Genomic DNA, 27,470 nt, shown 5'->3' with positions numbered 1-27,470 from the left:
TCTTTCTAACCCTCACTAATTTGGTAGGACATAGCAGGTTAGAAGATAAGAATTCAGAGACAGGGAGCTTGGGAAAGCCCAGGGTCCCCAGGGAGGAAGTGCAGAAGGGCACACTGAGGAAGGCAGGGTGCTGCTGGGACAAATGACCATGTAATTTAGATTCCAACAGGTCTTCTTAATCACATGTGGACATTTAAAAATATTTAATTTTAAAAAAATTTTGTATTGATTCCTAATATGTGTGTATATTTATGAGTTACACGTGATGTTTTGTTACATACATGGAATGTGCAATGATCAGGTCAGAGTATTAAGGTTCCATCACCTTGAGTATTTATCATTTCTATGTGTTGGTGACATTTCAAGTCCTTTCTTCTACCTATTTAGAATCATATACTGTTAACTGTAGTTACTCTCCTTGAACACTATAACTATTCCTTCTATCTAGCTGTTTGTAGCCCTCATAGTCTGTACTATACGAACACATCTAAGAACAGCTTAAGAAAAACAATACCACTGCATTAGAAAGCTATCTTTATTTTAGCATAGTAAATTTTAGTATAAGATCTTTGTCCCCCTAAAATTTATATATCTAATTATCACCAGTATAATGGATTATTGAGATCCTGCAATTTTTTTAAATTCTCTTAGATCATCATTCTTTGAACAATTTGTGATGCCTCTTAGCACTGCCACAACTGGTGGGTGAAAGCAAAGAAAATTGAAACTACAGGTGTTCACTTCTGCTGTTCACTATTAGCTTCCCATAGAAGTTGGCAGGGGAATAAGGCAGACACTGTCGTGTAACACAGGCTTTATCTGTATACTTTATTATTTGTATCCTCCAGTGCAGAGAAAATAACCTGATACAGGTGACGTAAAGTCCGTGTGTTTATAGTTGGAAGTTCATTGTGAGGAAAAGGGTCCTGATGGAGGTAAAGAACCAGTAAAATTTCGTAGGGATCGAGGTAACTATCCTATATTTCTCACTGCTTATCCCGTACATGGCAGTCAAAATGCGGGGTTTTTGGCTTATTTCTAAACCTACCAAATAAGAATGAGTAGAGAGGAAATCTGCAAGTTTTTAACTAGCACACCAGCTTAAGAAACACTGACCCATCCTAAATAAACCCCCAAAGTAATTCTGCATACTCAGTGAGAACGCTGCTCTGCCTGTCACAAGATGCTGTGGTAGCTCTTAATCTGCCCCCGGATAAATATGCCTTACTTGCTAAGATGTTTATCTCTATTAGGAAGCGTGCACAAAGGGACTGAATACGTATTCTTGTAAATGGGGCAATAGGGTACCAAGTAGCATCATTCCCGTGATTCAGAGCACACCAGTTCTCAAATAAGCTTTCTCTCTTTTTATATACTTCTATGTAGAAGGTTGCTTTAATGTAAACTTCAAAATAAAGTTATATGTATAAGTAAAATACTGCCTCTATATTTGTGTGTTTAAAATATGTAATAACAGTTAGACTATATATATTCCTCTAGTCTCATATTTCTAAAACTAGAGAAGGCAGAGTGTAGAAGAAAAACCTTACATTTCAAATAGGTTACAATCTAAGAGAACAATGCCTGTAAAGAAGCCCATGTTTCACTCTTTACATGGTGGGATCTTAAAAAAATAGTTTATGTACTTGTAGATCACATTCTTTTTCATAAAATATAATATTTTTAGTTCAGACTACCTTGCCATAAAGTAAAAGCATAAAAATAAAAGTTAGTAATATTTGGCAGAGACATGGCACTTTGCAAAGGCAATGAGGCCACTATTCTAAATTACGTATGTAATTTTGCAGTTCATAGGCAATGGGTTTTTGGTGTTTGTGATGACTTTTTGGATATTTTATCATGAGAAAGGATGAATTATATACACCATATAATATTGATGGTCCTTGCTATTCAGTACTTGAAAGGAACTGGCTCATTATTCAGGAGAAAATATATAGAGTTTTGTGTTTTTTGGGGTTTCAAGAGAATTTCTTTTGTACAATATGTTTTGTCAATGTGAAGATGACTAGATTTGAAATCTGGCATCACCTGTCCTTTGGTCTGTAAGATAAAGTAAATTCATAGATTATATAAGTATGTGCATTTGTATGTGTGTATGTATTACACATACATTGTGTCATGTACACATGTGCACACACATACACACCCAGGAACATACATATATATTTTAACTTCAGTAAATTCTAATTTCAGAGACTTATTAAAATCCTGGGATAAAGAAAAACTAGGACAGAAAAGAGAATGTCTTATTTGACTCAGCATGATAGAAAGAAGTCATAATGAACTTTCAACTACAAACTCCTTTTCCCCAGAAAGCCAAGATTTCACCTGATCTTGTGCAAATGCCGTTCTTGAAGCGTCATTTCTTTTGAGGATTTTAAAACTTGAAAACAGTAGTTTAGTTTGTTCAGACATAATTTCACAGTATGAAACAGATTTTAAAATGTTTTATTTTCCTAGTGTGTAACAGGTTTCTCACCGGAATTGTTAGAACTCCTGGTCTTTTAGTTGTTTATTGTTTACTGAGTAAATAGCAAATTACTATGCTATGTATTCTGGGCCTTGAATTATTTCTTACATATTTCCAACCAAAATGTTCCATGGAACCTAAAATTCAATGTCTACAACTGAGAGATCTTTGACTCAGCATTTCCTTATCCTCTATTTTAAGTTCAAGTCTATGACTACAGTTTTGTCGCCCAGAAATGCCATTAAAGTAGGCTTCTGTTAATTCTTTACCTATATACTTACATGCCCTCTATACTTCAGTCACCGTGAACCCTTCCACTTTCTGGACTGTGATATGCCTCTGGAATGTCGGACATGATGTCACCTCTGACTATAATGGTCACTTCGCTTCAGTCACTAAGAAATTTTACTGGTTCTTTACCTCCATCAGGACACTTTCCCTCATCCTTCCCATGGATGTTTTTCATGGTAATTCAAGTTACCAAAGTGTGTGATAAAGCCAGGCTATATGCGTATCTCTGGGACGTGTGGAAGTCTGATACTAATCCATGGCCAAGTTTTCTGAGACTCAAAGTTTCCTGAGACTAAAATTTCTCCCACATATGCTATTGGTTCATAATGTGGAGATGACTCCACTGCAGCTAACAAAGGAATCCACAGAGCTGTGCCTAGAAGTTTCTCAGGCTCCGCGTGTTTTGTGGGGATTCTTTCTTTTGCTATAACATTTTCTCTGTCTTTATTAAAGACTTTCATGAGACACCAAAGGTCTTATCTGTCCTTCAACAGCCATTTTGTGTAGTTCTTGTAGTTTTCTTCTGAGAGACCATGAAGTAGGCCTTTTATACACCTAGAGTCTGGCACCTATCACATGCAGAAGAAAAATAAAGTAAATGTTCATGTCCTATTTTATTAGTTATTCTGAGTCACAAACTTTCCTCTGAAAACCAGGTCAAAATACTGTTAATTTACATCTTAAGAAAATCAAGCAAACTCATTATAGGTACACATCATTTACCAAAAGGTGATTCATGGTGAAACAGATAATAACTTAAATTTTTAATAGGTCATTAACTCTTTAACAAAATATTTCCATTTTTTATTGCTGGCCTTTGAAAGAGATACTTCTCCTACTTAGTCAATTATTCTGTTTCATTTACCATAGTGTTATGTATATTTGTATTCTTCACAATTTTTGAAAGACTGGAAAACACAGAGAAGTTCATTACTTACGAAATTCACTAAATAGTAAAATACAACATTCATTACTTTATTACAAAAATCCAAACTAAAGATGTGCAAATATTACTATTATAATACTCGTAGGTCTGTGCTCTGTGTCTATTTCTACTATGAACTTTTTCTCCATTTTATTTGCTTTTTGAAAAAAGAGACAATAAGGAGGCCAGTCATGGTGGCTCACATCTAGCATTCTGGGAGGCTGAGGTGGGTGGATTGATTGAGCTCACAAGTTCGAGACCAGCCTGAGCAAAAGCAAGACCCAATGTGTACTAACCATAGAAAAACTGAGGCAGAAGAACCACTTGAGCCCAAGAGTTGGAGGTTGCTATGAGCTATGATACCATGGCACTCTACCCAGGGTGACAGCTTGAGACTGTCTCCAAAAAAAAAAAAAAAAAAGAGAGAGAGAGAGAAAATAGCTCAATGATTATGACATCTAATCTTCTCCTTTAAAATCTGCTTCCCACACAAACATATAAAACCATCTGTAGAATTCTAAGTTCATTGCTTAAGCTATTTAGCTTCTCTCCCCCTCCACACACTTAAAAATTAAATTTAACGACAGCTTTCTCCTAGCAATGCTTGAGAATATTAATCCCATTCATTTTTTATTCAGAAGTTCTTTAAAAATATTTTTAGCTTGTATATTTTCAAATAAAAAACAACTTCTTGCTGGAAAAACCTGCTACTTTGTATTTACTCCACCATCTTGGCAAATGTTTGTGTGAGCAAGCCTGGGGCGGTACCATTCTAACGAGCAATACAGACGGACGGCTAACCAGGAAACTTGTGTGGCAATGCTGGGAAATACATGCAAACGTTGGGACTGCTAGAGATCTACTTTTAATTATTTAGGATTATTCCTAGGGATCAACTATCAGCTGATCAAGCCCCTTCACTGCTTACTTTGATGCCCAGGGCACCATATCTTATCTGAACCTGCAGAGTCTGGGGTAAGGTGATTTATGCTTCTCTGAATCTAAATCTCCTAGGAATTAATTAGCCATTGCTTCCATGTCAGTCATCACTGGTGGGTAATTCCATCACAGATAAAATCTTGAGAGATAGGCAGAAGGATAGGGGGACTCTACTCCCCTTGGTTCGCTAATTTCAGAATGTTGACTGTTGTAATGGTCATGTTATTAAAGTATACAAAGAACCAAGGATGAATTTCCTCATGAATGTGCTGTATTCTCAAAAAAACTCCATCTTTAAATTAGTTGTTTGAAACTGGAGGATGTTCTCCCATAGTAACAGTTGTACACCTGACACAAAGAAAAAGGAAAACTATGGTGAGTTCCAACCTTGTGCCAGGCACTCTACAGGTGTTATCTTATTTGATTGCTCCAAAGCTGTACAAAGAAGGTATAAATAGGCATTTTACAGATGTGAAAACAGAGTTAAATACTGTGCTGGCCAGTAAGCTGTGAAGTGTACTTTCAATTTGTTTCTGAGATTCCAAATCCCATCCTCTTTTAATTAGAACACACAGCCTTCTCAGATCCAAACTGTTGCATCTGTTGTACTAACATATTACAACAGCTCTTCAACACCCTATACATTTCTTTGGATAAGCAACTTTGTTGATATATTTCAAAGAACACAGGACTAATGTTCTCCCCATTTCTCTGGGGAAGCTTTCACAGTACAGTGGGGGACTAGTTTTAAGGCACTAGAGATATTTGCTGAGACAGATTAGAGTACAACTGGTGAAGCAGAGTAATGGGTTCAGGGACATGGGGGCGCCCAAGAGATTGTCCATATAATTAAAGTCACAGCACTGTATAGAACTGTGGGTGTGAACAGTGGGATGGCTTGAGTTACCTCATTGGCCTTTTTCAGATGGACCCAACAGTTGACTAAGTTTCCACAGTAACCACTGAGAGTAAGGTATTAGTCATAGTGTTAGCGGCAGAAAAATAAAGATGAATGAGCTCTGGCTGTACCTTCCCAAATCCTTTGGTGTAGTGAAAGCATACTGACTGACAAATAAACGGGCATTTATAGTACAGAGTTGGAATATGCCATAGTGGGCCAAGGTCAGGATGCTTAAGCACAGGATACCACCAAACCCAAATACTAGAGATTGAGTAGAGAAAAAGTGATATTAGGTCAATCTTTCAGGGAAAAAAAAAGGAGCTGAGCACAGCACTGAGATTTAGTAAAGTACACTTAGGAGTATAGTGCAGTTTGTATATATTCACGGTAAAAATAAAGCTTCTAAGGAGAGCGAGAATGAGAAAGAAGGATTAAAAAAGAAGAAGGTATCACACACTGGGCAGAAGCATGTATAAGAGAGGCGAGGTTTGGGAAGAAACAGGAAAAATCCAAAGCCATATTAAGGAATGAGGCAGAGATTATGAGAAAAATGTGAAATTAACTGAATATTTTTAGTTTGGAAGTAAAATGATTAGGTTTTCATTTATAAATTTTACTCCCAGGTAAGACCTGGGGAAAAGTGATATACCTGAGGTGTGGGACTGCTGTAAAGGTCTGTGTGAGAGAAAGATAAGAAGGGCCTGTACCAGTCACACCAAGAGCTGCAACAAAATAAATTTGGACATACAGAGTCGGTGTGTATCCTTCTTTTATAGCATTTTTACATAGAAGGTGTATGTTTTGCAGGTGTTACTGTAAGATTTTTGAAAAGTAATAGTCTTCCAGGTAGGTGGTGGAACATGTGTATACAGAGTTGCCTGAAATACTGTTAACCAGGGGTCCTCAAACTTTTTTAAAAGGGGGCCAGTTCACTGCTCCTCAAACCATTGGAGGGTCAGACTGCGGCCGGGACGCAGCAGCGGCAAAAACACCTGGAGAGCCAGGTAAATGTCCTAGGTGGGCGCATGTGGCCTAAGGGCCATAGTTTGAGGATGCCTGCTGTTAACCATAGTTAACACTGGGCTGCTTCTGCTTGGTAGGATTTTTTTTTTCCCACATACTCAAAAGCTTTCCAGAGACATAAAAAGTCTTCACATGTAAGTAGATGTGGTGGACGAGGGAGAAAAACACTGGCCAAAAGTGACACCTGTGGCAGGGTCTTTTTTATGATATTCGTATTTAAAACTTCCTTTTCCCCTTCTTCTGGTAAGTGGCTTGATTTTCCTATAGGGACCCACCCTTTCTCCACAATCAATCCACATAATCTGGGAATGCATCGTGTTCCATGGGCCATCAGTGAATTTACCCTTTGTCCCAGAGTTTGGTTGAGAAGGGCACATGATCCATATGAAACCCACTAAAGCCAGTGAGGCTCTATTCAGGAAAGTGAGTTTGGGTTACTAGAGAAGTCGGTCTGAGAGTTCTAATAATGCTTCTCTGATACTGCTTCTCTGATACTGCATGGAAACGAAAATGAAGAGCTAATCCTGATGACATGAAAGGAGCCCTGAATCAAGCTGGCCTAGAAACAGCCTGCCCTGTGGGGTTTTCTTTTATGTGAACCGATGTAGTCACCGTCTTGCGCCAGCCAGACTGAATTAGCCTGCTGACTCAGGTGGCGAATACTGGAGGAGGGTAAGCTTATTGAAAAATGTCCCAAGCCTGATTTGGGACATGTCCTGATACACGTATGTCCTTTTAGAAGTCGCATATCTGCTGGACAGACATTGGAGTCTAGAGTTTAGGGAGGACTTACAGGCAGGAAAGTCATTAAGGGATGGATGGTGATTTCAGTCATAGATGTTAATAACAACGCCCAAGGGAAGTATAAGAAAAAAGTCCAAGGATAAAACCTAAAGCAACAGTGACAGGTAGGGAGAAAACTTCAGGTGAAGCAACCAGCAAAACCGAAAGTAGTCAAAAAAGAAGTAGGAAGAAAACATGGTAAAAACAGTAAACTCCTGTATAATGAAAAGGGAATTAATTTGTAGGTAAAACAAAAAAAGGGGTCTAATGTATGTGAGGGCAAAAAGTGAAATAGGACAATCAACATCAAAACATATCTGATCTGGAATTAAAAAGGATAAAAAAGGAAGTCTCAGTCATCCTCATAGAAAATGTAGGACACCCTCAAAGGGAGCAGTGGGGTGGACTCAGGTATATTTTCTGCAGGAGAAAGATGGAAGATTGTGCAATAGTTGATTAATGTTTTGAGGGAAACAAAGATCCAATCATAAGACATTCTCCAAGGTGAAATACCCCACAAAATTGTGGAGTAATTGGGTCATTTTTGGAAAACTGTAGTTAAATAAAGGTCTCAGAAATACAGAAGAAATGATACATGGAACACTGGTGATGTGAATCCATCTCACTATGCAATTAAGATTAAACTACTACAGGAATTATAATTTCAAAACAAAATGTAAACGTTGCAGATCTCGGCAAGTAAAACTGAAATAAGCAACAAAATCCAGGGAGTGGAGCACCCTAGCAGAGGGAAGTGCAAGGAGACTATTCATCTTCTCATTGGTACACGCATACTGTCAAAACCCAAGTGTGCTGTTGAGAAAAACACAAAGACGCCAAACACTTAATGACTTTCATAATCATCTCCCTTAGAGCAACCTCCTAGGGACTAATTAACAGAGGGCGCCAAAACATGCATATGCATATTAATGAAGGAAAAAACTGTCTTAAATGTGTGATACTCAAGCATCTTTGACTTCCGCCTTTACATGAGGCACCCAATGTGACTTGTATTCATCTTTTGTTATCTGCATATATCGAGTATACAATATCACTTTTGGCAAAGACATAACATATTTGAAAATTGGTAACTCCTTTGATTCACTTTCCTTTCCTTTTTTCTTCTCTTACATTGAAGTGAAGTTCAGTGCTTTTTATTTTAAAATAGGATGCATGTCATAATTCCTTTAAAGTTAATCCTTCCTATCTACCCATTCATCCACAGTCTCACTTTCTTTAACTATGTATGGTTTAAAGTTTAATGTTATGGTTTAACTGTTAAATGGGGAGTCAAATCTCGTTGGTTTTTTGTGATGATTAAATGACACGACAGATGTAAGATGCTTAGGTACTTAATGATATAGACTTGTTTATATGATGTTAAATACTGATTTGTATCTGTGTATCTATCCTTGCACTTGTGTCTGTGTCTACAGAGTTGCCTGGAATACTGTTAACCATTGTTAACACTGGGCTATTTCTGCTTGGTAGGATTTTGACTGATGTGTTCATCTGTAGACTTCTATTGATTTTCTGTATTGAGTAAATTTTAATAACTAGCATATATCATGTTTCTAATAAGATTATTATTCTTAGAAAATATATATGCTGAAGACCTAATGCTGTAGGTCTTCTGTCCTTTCCCCTGTGTTCTCTCTACTTTAAGATACACCTTTTCTCAGACTATGAGTGCATCAATTACATCATGTCTGTAATCAGCAAACTTTTACTGCTTTGCTGGGAAAGGTACGGAGAAGGGAGGTGTTCCAATACTTTCCGATATAAAAATTGGCACTGGGATCTACTTTACTTTTTTTCGATATGATTTTAAAAGTCCAGAAGATAACAAATAACCACTTCCAGCAAAAAGAAAAACAAATGACAAAAACTATCCCAGAAACTGAAAAAAAAGCACACAACAGTGGACTATTGTTAAATTGGCACAGTGGGTCTAGAGATAAAGTGTCCCATAATTCAAAATAGTAGAAGGAAGGCAAACATGACTTTATAGTCTGAGTAAGATCTCTCTCTCTCTTCCCCTCCTCGCTCTCTGTCTCTCTCTCTCTATGCAAATATATATACAAATATATATATATATTTGCTAAGGGATGATTATTTCCTCTAAAATAAGGCCTGAACATGTGAGAACCTGTGGGGAGAAACCGTAGTTTGTCTTCTGAAGAGATTTCCTACCTCTGGAGAGAGCTGGCCACCTGACTCATCTCACACTACCCAAAGCAAGTGACGGAAGCCTGAGGCACCTTACCTCTTTCCACCTAACATCTTTCCAATCAGTATTTGGAATGCAGCCCTACACAATCTATTGATAATACTGATTCCTAGGTTCAAACTAAATGTTTCCTAAACCTTAGTGTTTCCTGCCACATTTTACCTCACATAATAATTCTTTATTCTTCATTTGCATTTCTCATTTCCCCTTGGTTCCCCTTGGCTCCCCTTGGTGAGCTATGATGCTACAGGACTCTACCCAGGGTGACAGAGTGAGGCTCTGTCTCAAAAAAAAAATCAATGAAATGATCTTAATAAAATCATTCCTTTATTTGAATGAATGAATAAAATCATTCATTTTTTTACCTTTTCAAACCTGTTTTTTTCCTCCAAAACTATATCATCTCCTACTATCCTTTCTGCTCAGATCCCTAAGTCTCATATTCCAGTCTCCAGAATGCTACTGCTTGACCCTTTTAAGATCAAACCAGACCTTTCCTTTTTCCCAAATATTCTTTGGCTACTAACAAGCTTTTATTTCCTTATTTCACCTCAGGCCAGACACATCAATGTAGAAATGCAAAGTAAGTGATTAATATATTCAACACCCAGAAAACTCCCCATTCATAACTAGATGTTCTCAAGGCAAACACTCATTTAAGAATATAACTAACATCAATTCAGGTATTACGGTAGATAAAACATCACTAAAGAAAGCAGAAAAAGAAAAATAAAGTACTTTATTTTTTATTTATTTATTTATTTATTTTGAGACACAGTCTCAAGCTGTCAGCCTGGGTAGAGTGCCATGGCATCACAGCTCACAGCAACCTCAAACTCTTGGGCTCAAGCGATTCTCTTGCCTCATCCTCCCAAGTACCTGGGACTACAGGCACCCACCATGATGCCCAGCTATATCTGTGTTACAGTTGTCATTGTTGTTTTTAGCTGGCCCCGGCCAGGTTCGAACCCAGCAATCTTGGTGTATGTGGCCAGCACTCTACCCATAGAGCTACGGGCACTGCCCAATAAAATACTTTATTTAGAAGACTAGGTACTGTGGCTCTCTGTTAGCAAGGGAGATGTATAGACTTTATTTAGTCTATTTAGCTCACTCAGGTCTCTGCCAAAATGTTGCCTAGTTTTAAATGATGCTCAGAGCGTCAATTAACAGACAGGGTTTCAAAGATGAATCAATTTGACATTTAACATATGCAAACAACAGATACAGATATATACATATTCTGTTTAGTCTATGGAATTCAAAGCTATTTTGTATGTTTCAGTAATGCATGTCATCAATTATTGAGATGAATCTTTTGCCCAATTAATGGTCCTACACGGTTGAATTTGAATATGTCTTTTTCTTGATTTCCTTTTTTTTTACATGATAGAAGATGTCATTTATTTCTAAGACCTTAATTTTCTTCAATTAAGTTATAACCAATATTAACATTTCTTTGAAAGGTAGTATATCATATATATCTTCACCAAAAACAATTTAAGGAACATTAGTAAAATGATTTAGTTATATTAAGATCTTTCTTCACTATGACTCATTAGGCCACTAATGTAATTTTCTCTCTTCATTAATTTCCTTGTCGTAAAATTCCTCAACATGGTTGTAAAGGCTGACATCTACTTCTTTGTATTTCTCCATTTGATTTTAAGATCAGGATAATATTTACATTAACACTTTTCTCCAAAATTCAGTTACCTCAAGGTAACTCCTAGTAACTGAAGGTAATTAGAAAGAACAGTTACAGTGGCATTTTTCTTTAAGGCCAAAGTATTCTCTTGTATCCACTGGGTTGCCAGTACTAGGTCTCCTGTCACGCTTATAGAAAGAATCAAAACAAAACATTTTTTTCCCACTGGAACTTTGCGGAAGGGGGTGACTGCAGGTACCTCAGCTGATGTTGTTGTTTCTGACATAAAAAGAAAAGATAAAATACTATTATGTATTCTAAGTGGTTTGCTCTCTGTTATTGATTCTCAAGAAATAGTAATGACTAGTGAGTGCCAACTTCACTGTGGATTTATGGGATACTTTCTGTAACAAAAACATTAATAATAATAAGCTTTTGACAGGTCAGACAGTGATCTACGTTTTTAAATATATTAACTCATTTAAATCCCATAATAATCCAATGAGATGTGTGAAAATTTTAATCTCATTTACAAGTGAAGAAACTCAAGGGCAGAAAAGTTACCTAATGTGAATATTAATTAGTTGGGAGAGCATAAATTTGAATCCAGATAGTTTAATTAAAAAGTGGCTACTCTGCTCACTGTAATAGGATGCTGTATGGCTATAAAATTCTGCTGGCATCAGTGGAGCTATTACTATAGCACTTGCTACTGTGAGGTGCATCTCAGTATGGGACATACCCAGGTTCTAATTTCCCTATTTTAATTAGTATTATTGAACTGGATAAGTTAAAGGTTTCAGATGTTAGTGCCGAAGATACGGTTATCAACCAAAACTTTTATGAAGGGGTAGAATCCTGAGTTCTAATAGTTGGCATCATATGTGATGCTGAATCTTTTGAAGGAGAGATATTTTTGTTTTCTGTTTTTAGCTTTCTTTCTGAAGTCAATTAAGAACTTATAAGCTATAAATGTTGAGGAAGATTATGTTGTAAAGTCTGAGAAAGGCTGGCTAGAAACCACACAACACACTGACTAAACCAGACTTCTGTCTTAGAAAACACACCCAATGGCAAACAAAGCAAGTTTCTTATCTGAAACTATGATACTTCTAGAAAGTATTAAAATGTAAGGTAATCCTTTTTAAACCTCCCATTGACATTCCTATTTTGTTTTTTTGCTCTTCATCATCTATGTAATTTTCTTTCAAAAATTTTATTGGGATTTTACTTCATGTGCCTGTTTTCTCTCCACAGGGAAGTCACATGTTTCTAAGGTCAAGGTCCACATTCTTATTTATTCTGGATTCACTCAGCTTTTAGAGCTTAGAACACAGTCTACAACTAATTAAAGAATGTGGGCTTGCTTTACGGCTGCATGGTGAAAAGTAATGCAGTCATCTCCTTACATTGCATTCTTATTAATATATTTTATCTATCTTAAAGCTAGATCTTTTATAAAAGAATAAAAACATCAGCCTTTTGGGAATGGTGATTCATTTTAGAATAAAGTATTTCATACATAAGTGTTCTTCATCTAGGAAGTGATTTATCTCATACCAACAGAATAGTAACTTGATTAAAAGTTGGCCAGTATTTCAGCTTTATAGAAAAGATAGTTCAGCATATTCATCAAAAGTTGAAGGGAATGGAAAATACTACAGCCTTCCTTAAGGGTGATCAAAAAATCCTTTTGTAAATTTCCCCTTTAATGTCCTCATAAGAGTAGCAACAGGAAACTAATACAGTCTATCTATTGATCCTGTTGGTTTTGTTTTTGAAAGTAGAGACAGTGCTAAAAAAAAAAAGTATACAGATTTTAAGAAAGTAATATAATTAATATAATATATTAAATAATATTAAGTAATTATAATATATTAAATATATTAAGTAATATAATTAAAATTATAATACTCGGTATATACTGGTAACATTTTTTATCTTGTATATTGTATCTTATGTCTCCAAAAACTGCAGAAGTCAAGTACGACATGAATATTACAATATTAATATAGTCGTTTCTTTTCTTAAATTGCGCACACATTTTTGGGGCACCCTCTCCTTATCTAGAGTCTAAGTACTTTTCTCCTGCAGCTCCTACTCTGCTTCAAGCCAGATTCACCTGTCTTCTGCTCACTACCCATCTTTAAATACACGCCTGCATGTCCTCAGACTTTGATTTCATTACCCAATTTTTCATGGGCTATCGCCTCCAGTTTGAAAACATAACTACAGGCTACACGGGATAACATGAAGGATTCCTAATGAACTAGTATCAGTGCCATCGTGCACGTTAACAGAATCCCAAAGCTAATGAACCTTATGTAAAGTAATACTTAAAACCATGTTTTGTTTTATATCTACATACGCTCTAAAATGGTTATACACTATGAATATCAAATGTGAATTTTTGAAACCAATGTTTTATAAAAGGAAAGAATATGGAACTAAAGCGTGTTCTTAAAAAAAGTAAATGAATTATAATATTAAAGCAGAATATTATTAATTTAAAACTGAAGATACTTCAACTTAAATGTTATTACATATTTTACCAGGGAGAACTATGATTGTTAAACAGTTCTGTTAAATTTATCAGCTTCATTTGTAACCAGTGGATATGAAAACTGAGAGAAGTTAATGGGACTTTTTGAAGGTTATATTCTCCCCTTCAGTCAGGATGAAAATAGATACATACAAACTATTCCTATGTTGACTCAATTCTTCCTCTGGAATCCTTACCACATCATTATTTTCCACTACATATTTATCTGCTATCCTCTGGAAACTTACTACCCTATACTTGGATCATTAAAATAACTACCTAAGAGGTTTAATGTCATCCTGTATCTTCCAATCCATTCTATTACTACAGATTGATCTTCCTAAAAATCCTGTTTGATTAGTTCACAACCCAAACTGCTTCCTCTGCCATTCAAAGCCTTCTGAAAGTGCCTCTCTAAAGTCACATACCAATGGAGTTTGTTTCCACATGTCCCTGACTCCCTCCCCATGGGTTTGTGACTGTAAACCCTGTCCATCATTAGTACTTATGATGATGAGTTTTATGCTTCAACTTGGCTAAGGTTAGTCAATGAAATAGTTATCTAGGTGTTGCTGTCAAGCAATTATGGAGATATGATCAACATTCGTTATCAACTGACGTTAGGGAAAGGAGATGATCCTGGATTACCTGGACAGACCTGATGTAATCACTAAAATGGCCTTAAGAGCCGAATTGAGATAGAGCTGATGTTTGCTTGAGAAGACAAAATTCTATCTGTAGACTGCACAGTCCACTCCTGCCTAAGAAGTTGCAGCTTGCCCTTTCTCATGTTCTCTGCCGCATGAATTCAGACCCATGTAGCCATCCCCCCATAATTGTATAACTCTGTCCCATGCAATAAATCAATGAAGATGCATGCATGTGTATGTGTATATACACTACCAGGTCTGTTGCTCAGATGGATCCCTGATTGATATAGTACTTTCCCATCACTAATACTTTATGCTCTGGCCCAGCACCTGCCATATTCAGTTTGTGCCTTTTATACATTACTGACTGCACTCATCCTCTTCTAGACCTCTTTGCCTTGTTTTGACAAGGCAATACTACCTCATCTGTACTTGCATAAAATAGGAGTGACTCTCTGCATCTCTACCTCTTTCTGTGTCATTTGAATGGCACAGCATATGGCATGCCTTTTATTTTGTAACTTATGTATGGTCTTTCTTTATGACAATACATCCTGTAAAAATATAAGAGCTGTGTGCCATAGCTCTGAAGCAACACCAACATTCAGTGACCCTTCAGCAACATGACAGCAATTGAATGAATGAATGAATAACAACATATTTGTAATGACATATATGAAAAGGGTCAAATATTTGGAGTCAGATCTCATGTTTTATTCTGGCTTTCTTACTAGTTTTGTGAGATTAAGAAAACTCCTTCTCTAAAAAAATGTTTTTAAACTTTATTCAAATTAATATGAGGGTATGATATTTAAGTTACATTGTTCTTACTTCCAGGGTAAAATTCCATTTGTAGACAAGCCTCTCACCTAGGGGGCATGTTATACACCCTCACGATGTGCACATTAGGTGAGATCCTGCCTCCTGCCCTCCCTCCCTCTGCCATGCCACATCCTCCCGCCTCCTGCTTCCCTCTACCCCTGAACCGGATGTAATAGTGTTTTATTGTTCTTAGGAACATATAATTGTTTATATATTGATTTCATATTAGTATAGAATCATTGGATATTCATCTTTCCATTCTTTAGATACTTCACTAAGAATGCATTTCAACTCCGTCCAAGTAAATGTAAAAGATGTAAAGTCTGCATCTTTTTTAATAGCTGCATAATATTCTACGGTATACATAGACCACAGTTTATTGATCCATTCATGGGTTGATGGGCAAAATTACTTAATCTTTCAGCATTGTTTTCTCATATGTAAAGTGGTGCTTACATTGATACTCATCATACTGGGTTATGGCAAATGCAAAGTGGGGTAAAGTGAAAGTGCACGAGAACAGAACTCGGCCTATATTGGGTGCAGTGAAATACAACTATTATAGAAATTTTTGTTAGAGATGTTGTATGCGTTACTTTTCAAATATATACATTGAACAGGTCCTGTGAAACAAGTAGTTCAGTAAGTCCAATGAAAAATAAAAGGATAAATTAGTGAGTGCTGGCATTTACTGAGTAGTTATATTATCCCAGACACTGGTCTAACATCTCTAACTCCTTTAGTCTACAAAAACTAGTGTGAGGAACTGCTATCACCACTATTTATAGGTGAACAATCATAGAATAAGGTTAAGTAATTTACCTCAAAACACACAGCTATAAATGTTGGAGTCAAGAAAGAAAATAGGGCTATCTGGTTCTAAAGTTGGTATTTTTTCCTGTTGCGTCCAGCTACTTCCCAGGGGCACAGATTTGATTTTCAAGTAGCATATCCTGTAACAAGAGATACAAACATCTTCAAAAATAACTGCTAAAACATCAACCTAGAAAACGTCAGAAAGAAGGAAATTAAGAAAACTTATGTTTTTCAAATTGCTTCAATGCTACTTGGTATGAGTAGAACAGACACTATCACTTGTGAGGCAATATTAGAACAGGTGAAACCAAGCTGCCCTTCCCTGTTTTATCTGCCCCAGTCCAGGAAGAAGTTCACGAGCCCCTGCTTCATGGGGGTGTCTTACAGTTGGTACGCACCCCTGACTTAGCACGGGAAACTTTTCCTGGTAGACAAGCAGATTAATTGGCAGCGTTAAAGGTAGGTCTAATTCTAACATGATTTTTCAGTCCTTTGTAAAACGAGGCATTTCAGTCGCATAAAATAATCTTGGTGATTTTGATTAGGCGATGTAATTCTACCATGACTGATAATAAATGTATTACCAAAACTAAGCAAGCACTTGAAAATAACAGCTGCTTTCCAGATTAATTTTTATCTAGGCAGTCTTCCTTTCTCCTTTTCTCCCTGGCTCCATCATCCCTTCTCTCATCCCCCGGTCTCTCTTTCTTATCTCTTTTCCCACTCTCTTCCCTCTAATATCAACTTACACTTTTGTATCAAAATTTTTTCTATATGTATTTTATACACTGTATCAAAAGTTAATACAAAGATTATCTGAGGAAATGATGGATAATATCAATAAATTTTCTCACTCCACTAACTAAACTTTTCCGTGCTAAATCATGCCATCGATCTTCAAGTTACCTTTACAGGGAAATTCATAAGCCCTCCAGCGATGTCAAGTATGTTAGGAGGTTTCAAGTATATTTTGCATAGGACATATTTTAGAACATCTTTGCTGTGAAGTCAGCATGAAAAATGTAGTTGCCGTATCTATAAATCTCACTGCTGAACAACAGCAGCTCCGGGAGAACTTCTTCCAGACAGCCTTTTAAGTGTTGTGTATTTTTTTTTTATTTGTTTTCCTGCTGCTTCAGCACTCTACACCTGCACTCTTGTGGTTTCCTATTCCACACTATTAATGTTCTTTTAAATTTTTAATTTATTTTTCCTGATAATTTCATCATATCCCAGTGTACAATTTATTAATCCATAAACCTTTAGGTTCTTCTATAAAAATATGATTTTCTATTTCCCCCTAGGCTGTCTCCAAAGTTCAGTTGCTTAAATTGGACCCACTCTCATATTCTCAATCCCAAATCTGTATTTCACTTCTGTCTCTTCCAAAAGTTGACTCAGAATTCTCTGACAACTATCTTGGGTCTGGTGTTCATTACTATAAAATGGCACCTTTCTCTAACGTCTTCTGGGTAAATTGTATCCCTTCATTTGTCTGCTTTCCCAACAACAAATCAGGTGTTTAAAGACGTGGAATAAGTAGGGAATCTTTCCCTCAATTTATGTTATTGATAGGCTTATCAAAGATCAAATGACAATAAGTGTCTGAGTTCATCTCCTGGTTCTCAGTTCTGTTCCATACATCACCCTCTCTACTTTGTGCTAGTACCATGTTGTTTTGATTACTAAATATTTATAGTATAGATTGAAGTCTGGTAGCGTCATTCCTCCTGATTTGTTTTTATTTCTGAGTAATGTCTTGGCTATTTGAGTTTTTTTCTGGTTCCATATAAAACAAAGTACTATTTTTTTCCAGATCTTTAAAGTATAAAGGTGATGCTTTGACAGGGATTGCATTAAATTTGTATATTGCTTTGGGTAATGTGGATATTTTAATGGTGTTGATTCTTCCCAGCCATGAGTATGGTATGCTTTTCCATTTGTTAACAAATGGTTTTGGGAGAATTGGCTGGTGACTGAAACTGAACCCACACCTTTCACCTCTAACAAAAATTGACTCTCACTGGATAAAAGATTTAAACTTAAGACATGAAACTATAAAGATTCTTGGAGAGAGTGCAGAAGAAATTGGCGTGGGAGAATACTTTATGAGGAGGATCCCCTGGGCAATTAAAGCAACACCAAAAGTACATTACTGGGATCTGATCAAACTAAAAAGCTTCTGCACAGCCAAGAACACAGTAAGTAAAGCAAGCAGACAGCCTTCAGAATGGGAGAGGATATTTGCAGGTTATGTTTCGGACAAAGGTTTGATAACCAGAATCCACAGAGAACTCAAACTTATTAATAAGAAAAGAAGAAGTAATCCCATTTCATTGTGGGCAAGGGACTTGAACAGAAGCTTCTCTGAAGAAGACACGCACATGGCCTACAGACATGAAAAAATGCTCATCATCTTTAACCATCAGATAAATGCAAATCAAAACCACTTTGAGATATCATCTAACTCTCATAAGACTGGCTCATGTAACAAAATCCCCAAACTACAGATGTTCGTGTGGATGTGGAGAAAGGGAACACTTCTGCACTGCTGGTGTGAGTGCAAGATAATACATCCCTTTTGTAAAGAAGTATGGAGAATACTCAGGGATCTAAAAGCAGACCTGCCATTTGATCTTCAATTCCTCTACTAGGTGTATATCCAAAAGACCAAAAATGACTTTATAACAAAGATATTTGCACCAGATTGTTCATTGCAGCTCAATTCATAATAGCCAAGTCATAGAAGAAACCCAAGTTCCCACTGACCCATGAATGGATTAATAAATTATGATATATGTATACCATGGAATATTATGCAGTCTCAAAAAAGATGGAGACTTTACTACTTTTATGTTTATATGGATGGAGCTGGAACATATCCTACTTAGTAAAATATCTCACGAATGGAGGAAAAAGTATCCAATGTACTCAGTACTATTATAAAACCAATTTATAATCAATCACACTTTCATATGAATTACAGTTCACAACTATAGCCCAGGATGAAGGAAGGAGGAGGGAGGAATGGGAAGGGAAGGGGAGGTCAGATCAAAGGAGGGTGAATGGTGGGATCACACCTATGATCCATCTTGCAAGGGTATACGTTGGCTCTATTAAGCATAGAGTATAAATGTCTTAACACAAAAATTAAGAAAACGAGGTGAGGGATATATTAACCAGTATGATGTAAGCATTCCAAATTGTATATTAAATCAGCACATTGTACCCCCTAAATGCATTAATGTATACATGATCTACCTGTTTATGATTTAATTAAAAAAATAAAGACATGGAATATATATATTAATGTTTCTGCTTCTCTTTTAAAATGTAATGAGAGATGTAGAATATTTTAAACAAAAACAAAATAATTTAGGTTGCTTTGTTTGTAACTTAAACAGAAGAATCATAAAAAATGCATTTTCCTGTGCCTTCATAATAGTTTAATCTTTGTTATTTTTTTTTTGGATGATAATTATGTTCATTATAATTGTAGCTCATTTTTCTCAGTTCCAGGTTAGTTTTATATATAGTCTGAGTAATTAAACAGTAACATGGTTTTGAAAGAAGCTATATGCTAGTGGTTTGATTTCTTATATGCTTTCACATTGCAAGTAATTTTAAAAATAGCCAAAATCATTTGAAGAAAATACATACCTGAATTAAGGATACATAATACTTCTTTTCCATACTATACACTATACAATTATTTTTATTTACGTGAATTTTTTCAGGAATCAGTTACCAAGAAATGTCAATGTATAAGCAATCTTTTTAAGATTAATCATGAAATAAAATTTTATATGCATTTTATTTTAAAAGTAATTGAAAAAGGAATAATAAAGTGAGAAGAGCAATTAGGGCTATTATGTAATCAGTGCTTACTACTATATGACAGCTACTCATAACACTTACATATTTTATATGTTATTTAATCATGACAATAATAGAAGATGGCAGTTACCACTGTCCTCATTTCCAGATGTTAAAATTAAAACTTGAAGAGGCTAACTGACTTGGCAACAAATAGCAGAGACAGGAATCCAACCTACTTATGCTTAACTCTAAAGATTGTTCTATGTACTCCACTAGATATAGTTTGCAAGCAAATTCCAGAAACACAAATATTCTGTAAAAAGAGGTTCCAAAATTTTAAAAGTACTTCTCTTATAGATTTAACATTTAAGTTAGGCAATACCAAAAAAAAGAGTATGTTTCTAATGCAATTTAGATTGTACAGTGTACCGTTAATGCAAAATGTATTGTTTTCTCTTCAACGAGTAAGCTCTAGCATCATTGATAATAATAAATCTACAAATTAGTCTTGGAAAAAAATAAAATCTTAAAATAAAAAAAGATTAATCATGAATTAGTAATCATACTATAATAAAATAAAATAATACAGGAACTATTTTTACCTTTGCATTATAGGGAATGAAATGTTTTGATAAAGCTTCAGGTGTATGCATCCATGTTTTGTCTGCAATAAAGAATACACAGTGTTAAACTAAGTTACAGAGTTTTGTGATGTTATATTCATGCATTAGTATTTGCAGGTAATCTGAGATGGGAGTATTAGTTCTGAGATTCTCTTGCTAAATTGAAAAGGAATAACCAGTCATTTATAAGTGCAGTGCAGTTGGACAATGTTTATGGGATTCTTTCCTTCATATAAAAATCTCCAGATTTTCTTTTAAAAATAATTCTTTTTTTCAAATAATACAAATGATACAAAATTTTTAAATAATATATAAAAATAACAAGATCAATGGGCTATCAATAATTCTGTCAATTATATGACTAAAAAACATATATCTTTTTTCTTTCAGTTTATGCTCTCAAGAGCTGTAGGTAATTTTATTGAATTCTCAGGACAAAAAAGGTAATCTGCTCTTTAATTTGTTGTGGTTATTATATTTTAGCACAGAGGTTCTCAACCTGGGGGTTGTGACTCGTAGGAACTGTATTAAGGGCTATTGTGGCATTAGGAAGGTTGAGAACCATTGTTTTAGCATAAAGATTTTAGTATTCTAAACTTAAAAGGAAAGAAGATATTAAACCTAATTATATTATTTGTTATTTATATTTGTATTATTTATATTTTTCATCTTATTTTTGAACTTACTTAAATAGAATCAACATATCCTCCAAAGTATTTCATGGAATACAAAAGAGGGAGAAAATCTATTTCCATTTGTGGTATTGTGTGTATTTTATTCCTCAAGAGTTTGAAGCTTTAGAATGAGCATTATAAAAAATAACATCAAATACGTAACTTACCATTAAACATATTTAATAAGTGTACACTAATAGAAAATATTGGATTACTAACAAAGTATTTTCAAAATTTAATACACAACATTTCAAAGTGGTATTAACAGAATCTAATTTGACTTCATTAATAAGTTCTCAAACTTGAGGAGTGGTGGTGATATAGAAATAAGGCATGTGTTCTTGGAATGTCAATTATTTTATACCATTTGAAGGACATGTAAAAACCAAGTTTATGGGATGTAATACAGTATTTATAAGAGTTTATAATACAAAAAGATGAAGGATCAGTAGCATCGAAAGTATTTCTGATACTGCAGCAAACATGTGCTAGCAATACTTAGGTGAAATATTTGAGAAGCAGTATTATTCTAAACTACAAAAAGCAATGTTGATACTGAAAACTAATGTGTGAAATGCTTTTTTTGCATGTGGTTTCATATTAATTATACTCTTATGATTGTCAGTGGATTTATGATTAATTGAAGAACAATTTCTATTTAGACTTGGTATATAGTCTTGCCCTCATATAGTAAAAGAAAGTCACAATACTGCACACAAAACAGTAAAACACCAGAACAATAAAAACCCAACACTTGTCCTTAGGGAACCTAAAAAGATATACAATTTCTCTTTTAACCCTTCACTCAATTCTTCATGTTTCCTTTCCAAAATGTACAAGGCTGCTCAGGAGGGTATAAAGCTGACTCAAGGCTCAATGTCATGGTTCATACCAATCCTGAGACAGACAGATTTTTTTTTCCCTGTAAACCACCACTACTTGAAAACTAATGATAAGGTCTCCGTTATAGTCTCATACTGCAGTGACCTAGACAGAGGGTAGGCATATTCAGATATTTCTTGTGATGGACTAAAATAATCAATATTAAATTCCACTAGACAAGCTGCAGTTCCTACAAATATAAGAATCTCCATTCAGCCATGAGGTGCGTAGGATTTCGTAGTTGTTCTTCACATAACCTTTATTCTAGGCAGTACATTCACAAAACCTGATGGATTTAAAAACTGAATCCTTACTGTCATCCCAGTTTATATGCTGGCAAAAGAAAAAAATTAACAAAAAACATTTCTTTATATTAGCTTAGATAGATTTGATTGAACCCGGAGGACAGAACACACAAAATGGTCCATGGTCCATGGAAGAATGGTATGTGTCCATGGAAGAATTAGCTATATGGATCCAGCATAGAAATAGGGACATATGTATTCTACAATTTGTTCCCACTTCCTTAAATTAAACTAAAATCACTACCTCAGTATTGAACACTCACATGAATGGAAATGCCAGCAATTCACAATATTCGACAAGTATGGGATCACTCTGCTGGGTCAATATATTTAGGTTTCAACCTCATTGAGATTAAGAGCTTATCAAGAAAAATGGAGTAAGTTCATGATATCATCAGAGCTTAACATGGCAAAAGCACCTACTCCGAGTGCACTACATTTAAAATGAAATGCTGCTGGATGAACAGATGTATTTGAATAAAATTTTCATTTAAAAAGAAAATATTTAAATTTTGAATTTTAAGTGCTATGTTTATGTCTATCATCAGTGTATCAACTAAGTTTAAGAAAATAAAGTGTAATTATTTAATCAGATTTATTCACATGCTTTTTTACTAAATAATTTATTTTTGATGTAGTAATTAGAATGCAGAATTTCAAAAATTAAAAGGAAAAGCTAACATGGGGAAGAATCTAAAACAAATATAACTATTCAAATTTAATCTATGATTTTGTTAGACTCATTTTTAACGAACTTTTCAAAGTAGTTCAAAATGATGCCATTCTAATATATTCAGCCCTTTTAAGAATCTCTGCACACCTCTAAAAGCCTTAGAATATTTCGAAAGAAAATTAATGAAATACCTGGTTAATTCAATTGAAGAATACCAAATTACTAATTCGGGGATTTAATAAAGAGGAAAAAAAATTGCTTAGATTTAAGATGACAAATTTGGTCCCTGATGGTTCTGTGGCTCAGATCATTTAGTAAGTTTGCATATGATGATCAAGTAAACTGGGTGTCTATGAACTAAAGAGATAAAAGCTTTCATGGGTAGGAAATAATGTTGCTTTTTCGAAAATACTACACACGACCTATGTTGATGCTAGTTTTTGGAAATGTGTCTTGAATTACACACTTTCTAGTGATATAATTATAGCTCCATATTGTCAGGATATTAAAACTCTCTTATAAAATTCAAGTTTTCCATCTTAAATTAAAATTCAATCAAATAGTGCTATTGGTTTAAACCAGGAGCCGGGGCTCTAAGAATTATTTTCTTTAACAACCTCACGAAATAAGAGTCAGAACTGAGTGGTAAACTTTAGAACTTCCATATCAAGTCCTAACTTGGAGTTGGAGCAATATATTCATCAATAATTTCCTGATAAGGATGTTTAATCATTACATTTGAGAAATAAGAGAAGTCAAAAGAAATCTAATGAGGATGAAACAAAGCAGGAAGTATAACAAATGCTTCTGCTTTTTAGTTCTCCAAATCACCCGAATTTTCCTCACGATTTCACGCCCACCATGCTCAGTGGAGACTAACGTGCAGTAGCTGCTTACTACCTAACCCTTGGGATTTCTCATTGAAAAGCCACTTTTATCCCCTTCAAATAAATATAAATCAGAAATGTGAGCTCCAATGTTCAACCCCAGGGAAAGTGAATTGTAAATATAATTTTCAAAAAGAAGGTCTAGAAGTGCTTTTAAAACATAAGGTAGTACCATTTAGTGACAATTTGTGATGTATGGTTTCTATTTCTTGATAAAAAATATTAAATACCATATAATCATAGAATTATTTCTGGACTTCATTACTAATAAAAAATAAAACAAAGTATATATTTTGACTTAGAAGCAAGCCATTTTGCTTTCCCCCTCATTCAGAAAAATAAGTAAATTTCTCTCTTCTCAGGGTTGAAAAGTGCCCCAAAGGTCATGTTATTTAAAGTCCTAATGAATACATTAATCTCTGTTCCACATCCAAATGTTTGAGCATCTCCCACTTTAATTAAAAAAAAAAAGGTCTGAGTAATTCCATTAAACTTTTACATGACTTGTTAGTTTTTTTTCCTACATTAAATCAGTGACCTTGTAATTTACACCTATTTGTCCTTTATTATCCTCAGTCCTTTGGCTAAATGACAGCCCTTCCAACATTGAAAGACAGCTCTCATTACCATGTTGAGGGTCCCAGCTATGCTTCTGGGGGCATTGCTGAACATCCTGAAGTCAATCCAGCCTTTCCCATCCGGTTTGTCACAATGTGTCATTTAACCCTTCACCACTCAAAGGAGAGAACACACTGGGAGAATAGAACCTAACACTATAGTCCGGGGTTCTGGACTGCTTAGTATCTGTAATTTCAAAATGAACTCAGAGCCGTTAGTAATCACATTGTTGATTTTGTTATTTAGCCATGTGTACTCATACAGTATGTCAGGTGCACCTTCTAAACAATAACAATGTGTGAATAATGGTAAAAGTAGATTTTCTGGACCCTTGTTTGGCAATTTTCAATTATCTTATTAAGTTTACAGGGTAGGCTGATCGAATTCATCATTTCCCCTCAAATATCTGTAATCTGACCAGATCATCCATGGCTTTCTGCTTTCAATCATCTATGAATTTGATCAGCACTAAGTATTAGATGATGATTCATTGATAGCATGAGAAACAGGAAAGATCCCAGGCCCTTCACCAGGTAACTTCTTCCAGAATGACAAGGACATATTGCTTTTACTTTACTGAACTAAACAAAACTTTCAATTTTTTTCCATTTTTTTTGTAAGTATATCATGCAATAGTCTGTCAAATGCTGTGTTTTCCTGCCTAACTAGCTGTTTCTTTCAGTCCCATACTGTTACTATAATATATTGCATTTATATCCATTTTAATTTCTAACCTGAAAATTAATAACAATCTTATTTTGGCCTTGTTGCTATCAATTCACCTAATACCAATCCTCATACACTATTCAATAACAGATGAAGCCTCATGTACATACACACACACACATACTCATGAATGAATTTATGTCACTGAAGCCTTATGTAAGCCCATGGGATTTAGTATTATATGTTTGGTAACCTAAGGTAAAGTTAGCACTAGATTTCATATCATTTTGTTCTTTGCAATTTTAAAACACACCCTTGTATTGACAGAGAACCTATCACCACTTATGTGTTGTGAACACATTATGTTAAACAACTCTATTCTTTCAGTAGGGTAACAATCACGTTAATTAGTAATGTTTTGCAGATTTGTGTTGCTGTAATATGACTTCATTTTCTGAGCCATGTGGATGGATAATAGGGAAACTGATTTCTTAGCATTTCTGCTTTAGTTTCATAACAATATTGGTTTGAGTCTCAAATTCTTTAAAATAAGCACCCTTACCTTTCTTCCTGCTAAATGCACGGTTCATGATGAGGATCAGCCAAGTCGCTTTTCAGGTCAATCACACTTTATATCCTATGAAAATGACAAACATTAAAACATAAATGCTGGTTCCCTTCCAAGAGTGGAAAATAGTAAACCAACAAATGAGAAAAAAGACATAAATGCAGGACTCTTAACCAACCCCTTTTGTAATAGTGCATTTTGGGGTACAAAGTCTTTCTAAATCTTTTTAAATATTTACAGACAATATTCTAAAATGCCCCAGAGGACACTGGGTAAGAATAAACTTATTCTTATCATTATGGGCATCACAAGCAGACAAGGACATAAAACCATCTCAACTGAAATTCTTCCACAGTTCCTTAAATTGTCTTTTTCCTTTTATATACTTATCATTAACCATATTTATCTGAAAACTGAAAGAGAAAAAACATCAATACTTCCTCCTGAGCTGGTTGGTAAGAGATGTGGTCAAGCAGTGGTACACAAACAGATGTCTTAATTGTCTTTGAGGATAAAATCACTTTTATAAATCCCTTCACACACACAAACCCTGTTACACTTTTTATTTAACTGAGACTCAAAGAGGTCTCACGATTATTACAAAGTCACAAAGACAAGTAACATATTAGTAGTAGTAGTTAAGAACACAACTTACCAATTAGGTGAGGTTAAAAAAGGTATTGGCATGGTACCTGTGCCAAGATTAGCTGAGCTAAGAAGGCACTTGCACAGTGTCTGGGCATATTGGGTTTAAAATAATTATTAATAGTTACTGCCACTGTGTAAGAAGCAGCATGGGATCCAGATCCAGTGCTCCCTTCTTTAGTGCAATATTTAGCCATCAAAGAGGTTCTCTTAATACTTGTTTTGTGGTTTACTCCACCGTGAAGACTGCACATTGAAACCAGCAGCTTTGTTAAAGGCATTTATGCTCTATAAAATGTTTGTCCAATTGAGACATTTCAATTTTATTTGTCTAATATCTTCATATAATAAAAGAAAATAACAGAATTCTAGAGTATCCCCTCAGAGACGATTCACATTAAGGTCTCAGAAGTCATTTAAAATTATATATTCACCTGTATTCCATTACACTCTATATTTGGGGCCCATGCAAAAGTTAGTCTTACTGATGAAACTGGCAGAAGGAAAGTCTTTGCTGTTCTTGCAACTAAAAATTCTTAAATTGACATGAAGATAGCTTTTTACTTCTAATTTATCTTTTATAGAGACCAGTGCTACAGGTACATTCCAAGGTAATTCACAGACTTATTTAGAATTCAAAAAATTCTGTCCTTTCACTTTCTTACTTTTCAGAACAAATTCAACTACATTAAATAAAACTGTTTATTAGTGTGCTTCCTTGATAATGCAGAGAACTTCTTGCACAGAAATCAAAGGAAAAGCATGTGCTTGATGTAGGAGCATGATTCCATACGCTTCCCTCCTCAGATGACAAGAGAGTTAACAGAACTCTCCGGAAAAACTCACCCCATTTTTTTCCACTACTGTCAGAGGGCTCAGTAGATAGAACACAGAGAGATGGACAACGCTACGTGATTCTGTAAATACTATCCCCACTTCTAGTCTAAGATTTAAGTTCAACACTACTTCCTGCTGAGAGAGCTTCATGATAATTTTATCCTGCGCCTTATTCCTGGTGTGTCAGTCAACTAGAGAGGCAGGGAGCTCTA

At 35.1% G+C, this 27,470-nt stretch overlaps 1 protein-coding gene across 3 annotated transcripts in view; it reads right to left on the bottom strand.

Moving 5' to 3' along the window:
* The window catches only part of GULP1 (GULP, engulfment adaptor PTB domain containing 1), a 107,969-nt gene extending 82,122 nt beyond the window's left edge, over nucleotides 1-25,847 (bottom strand). For 2 of the 3 annotated variants that reach the window (XM_003801028.3, XM_003801029.3), the window contains exons 1-2: nucleotides 25,771-25,815; nucleotides 20,483-20,544 (exon numbers count right to left, since the gene is read on the bottom strand). In XM_003801028.3, the coding sequence (XP_003801076.1) occupies nucleotides 20,483-20,544; nucleotides 25,771-25,798 (90 nt within the window). In that variant the 5' untranslated portion in view covers nucleotides 25,799-25,815. Of the gene's footprint in view, nucleotides 1-20,482; nucleotides 20,545-25,770 lie in introns of all 3 variants that reach the window. The other variant, XM_012812204.1, reaches the window with a different exon arrangement.
* Between the last annotated feature and the right edge of the window lie 1,623 nt (nucleotides 25,848-27,470).

Source organism: Otolemur garnettii, unplaced genomic scaffold (genome assembly GCF_000181295.1).
Source record: "Otolemur garnettii isolate 467f Iridium unplaced genomic scaffold, OtoGar3 scaffold00195, whole genome shotgun sequence".
Lineage (NCBI taxonomy): Eukaryota > Metazoa > Chordata > Mammalia > Primates > Galagidae > Otolemur > Otolemur garnettii.
Note: the sequence above shows the minus strand (reverse complement) of the source record. Positions and strands in the feature narration are given on the sequence as shown.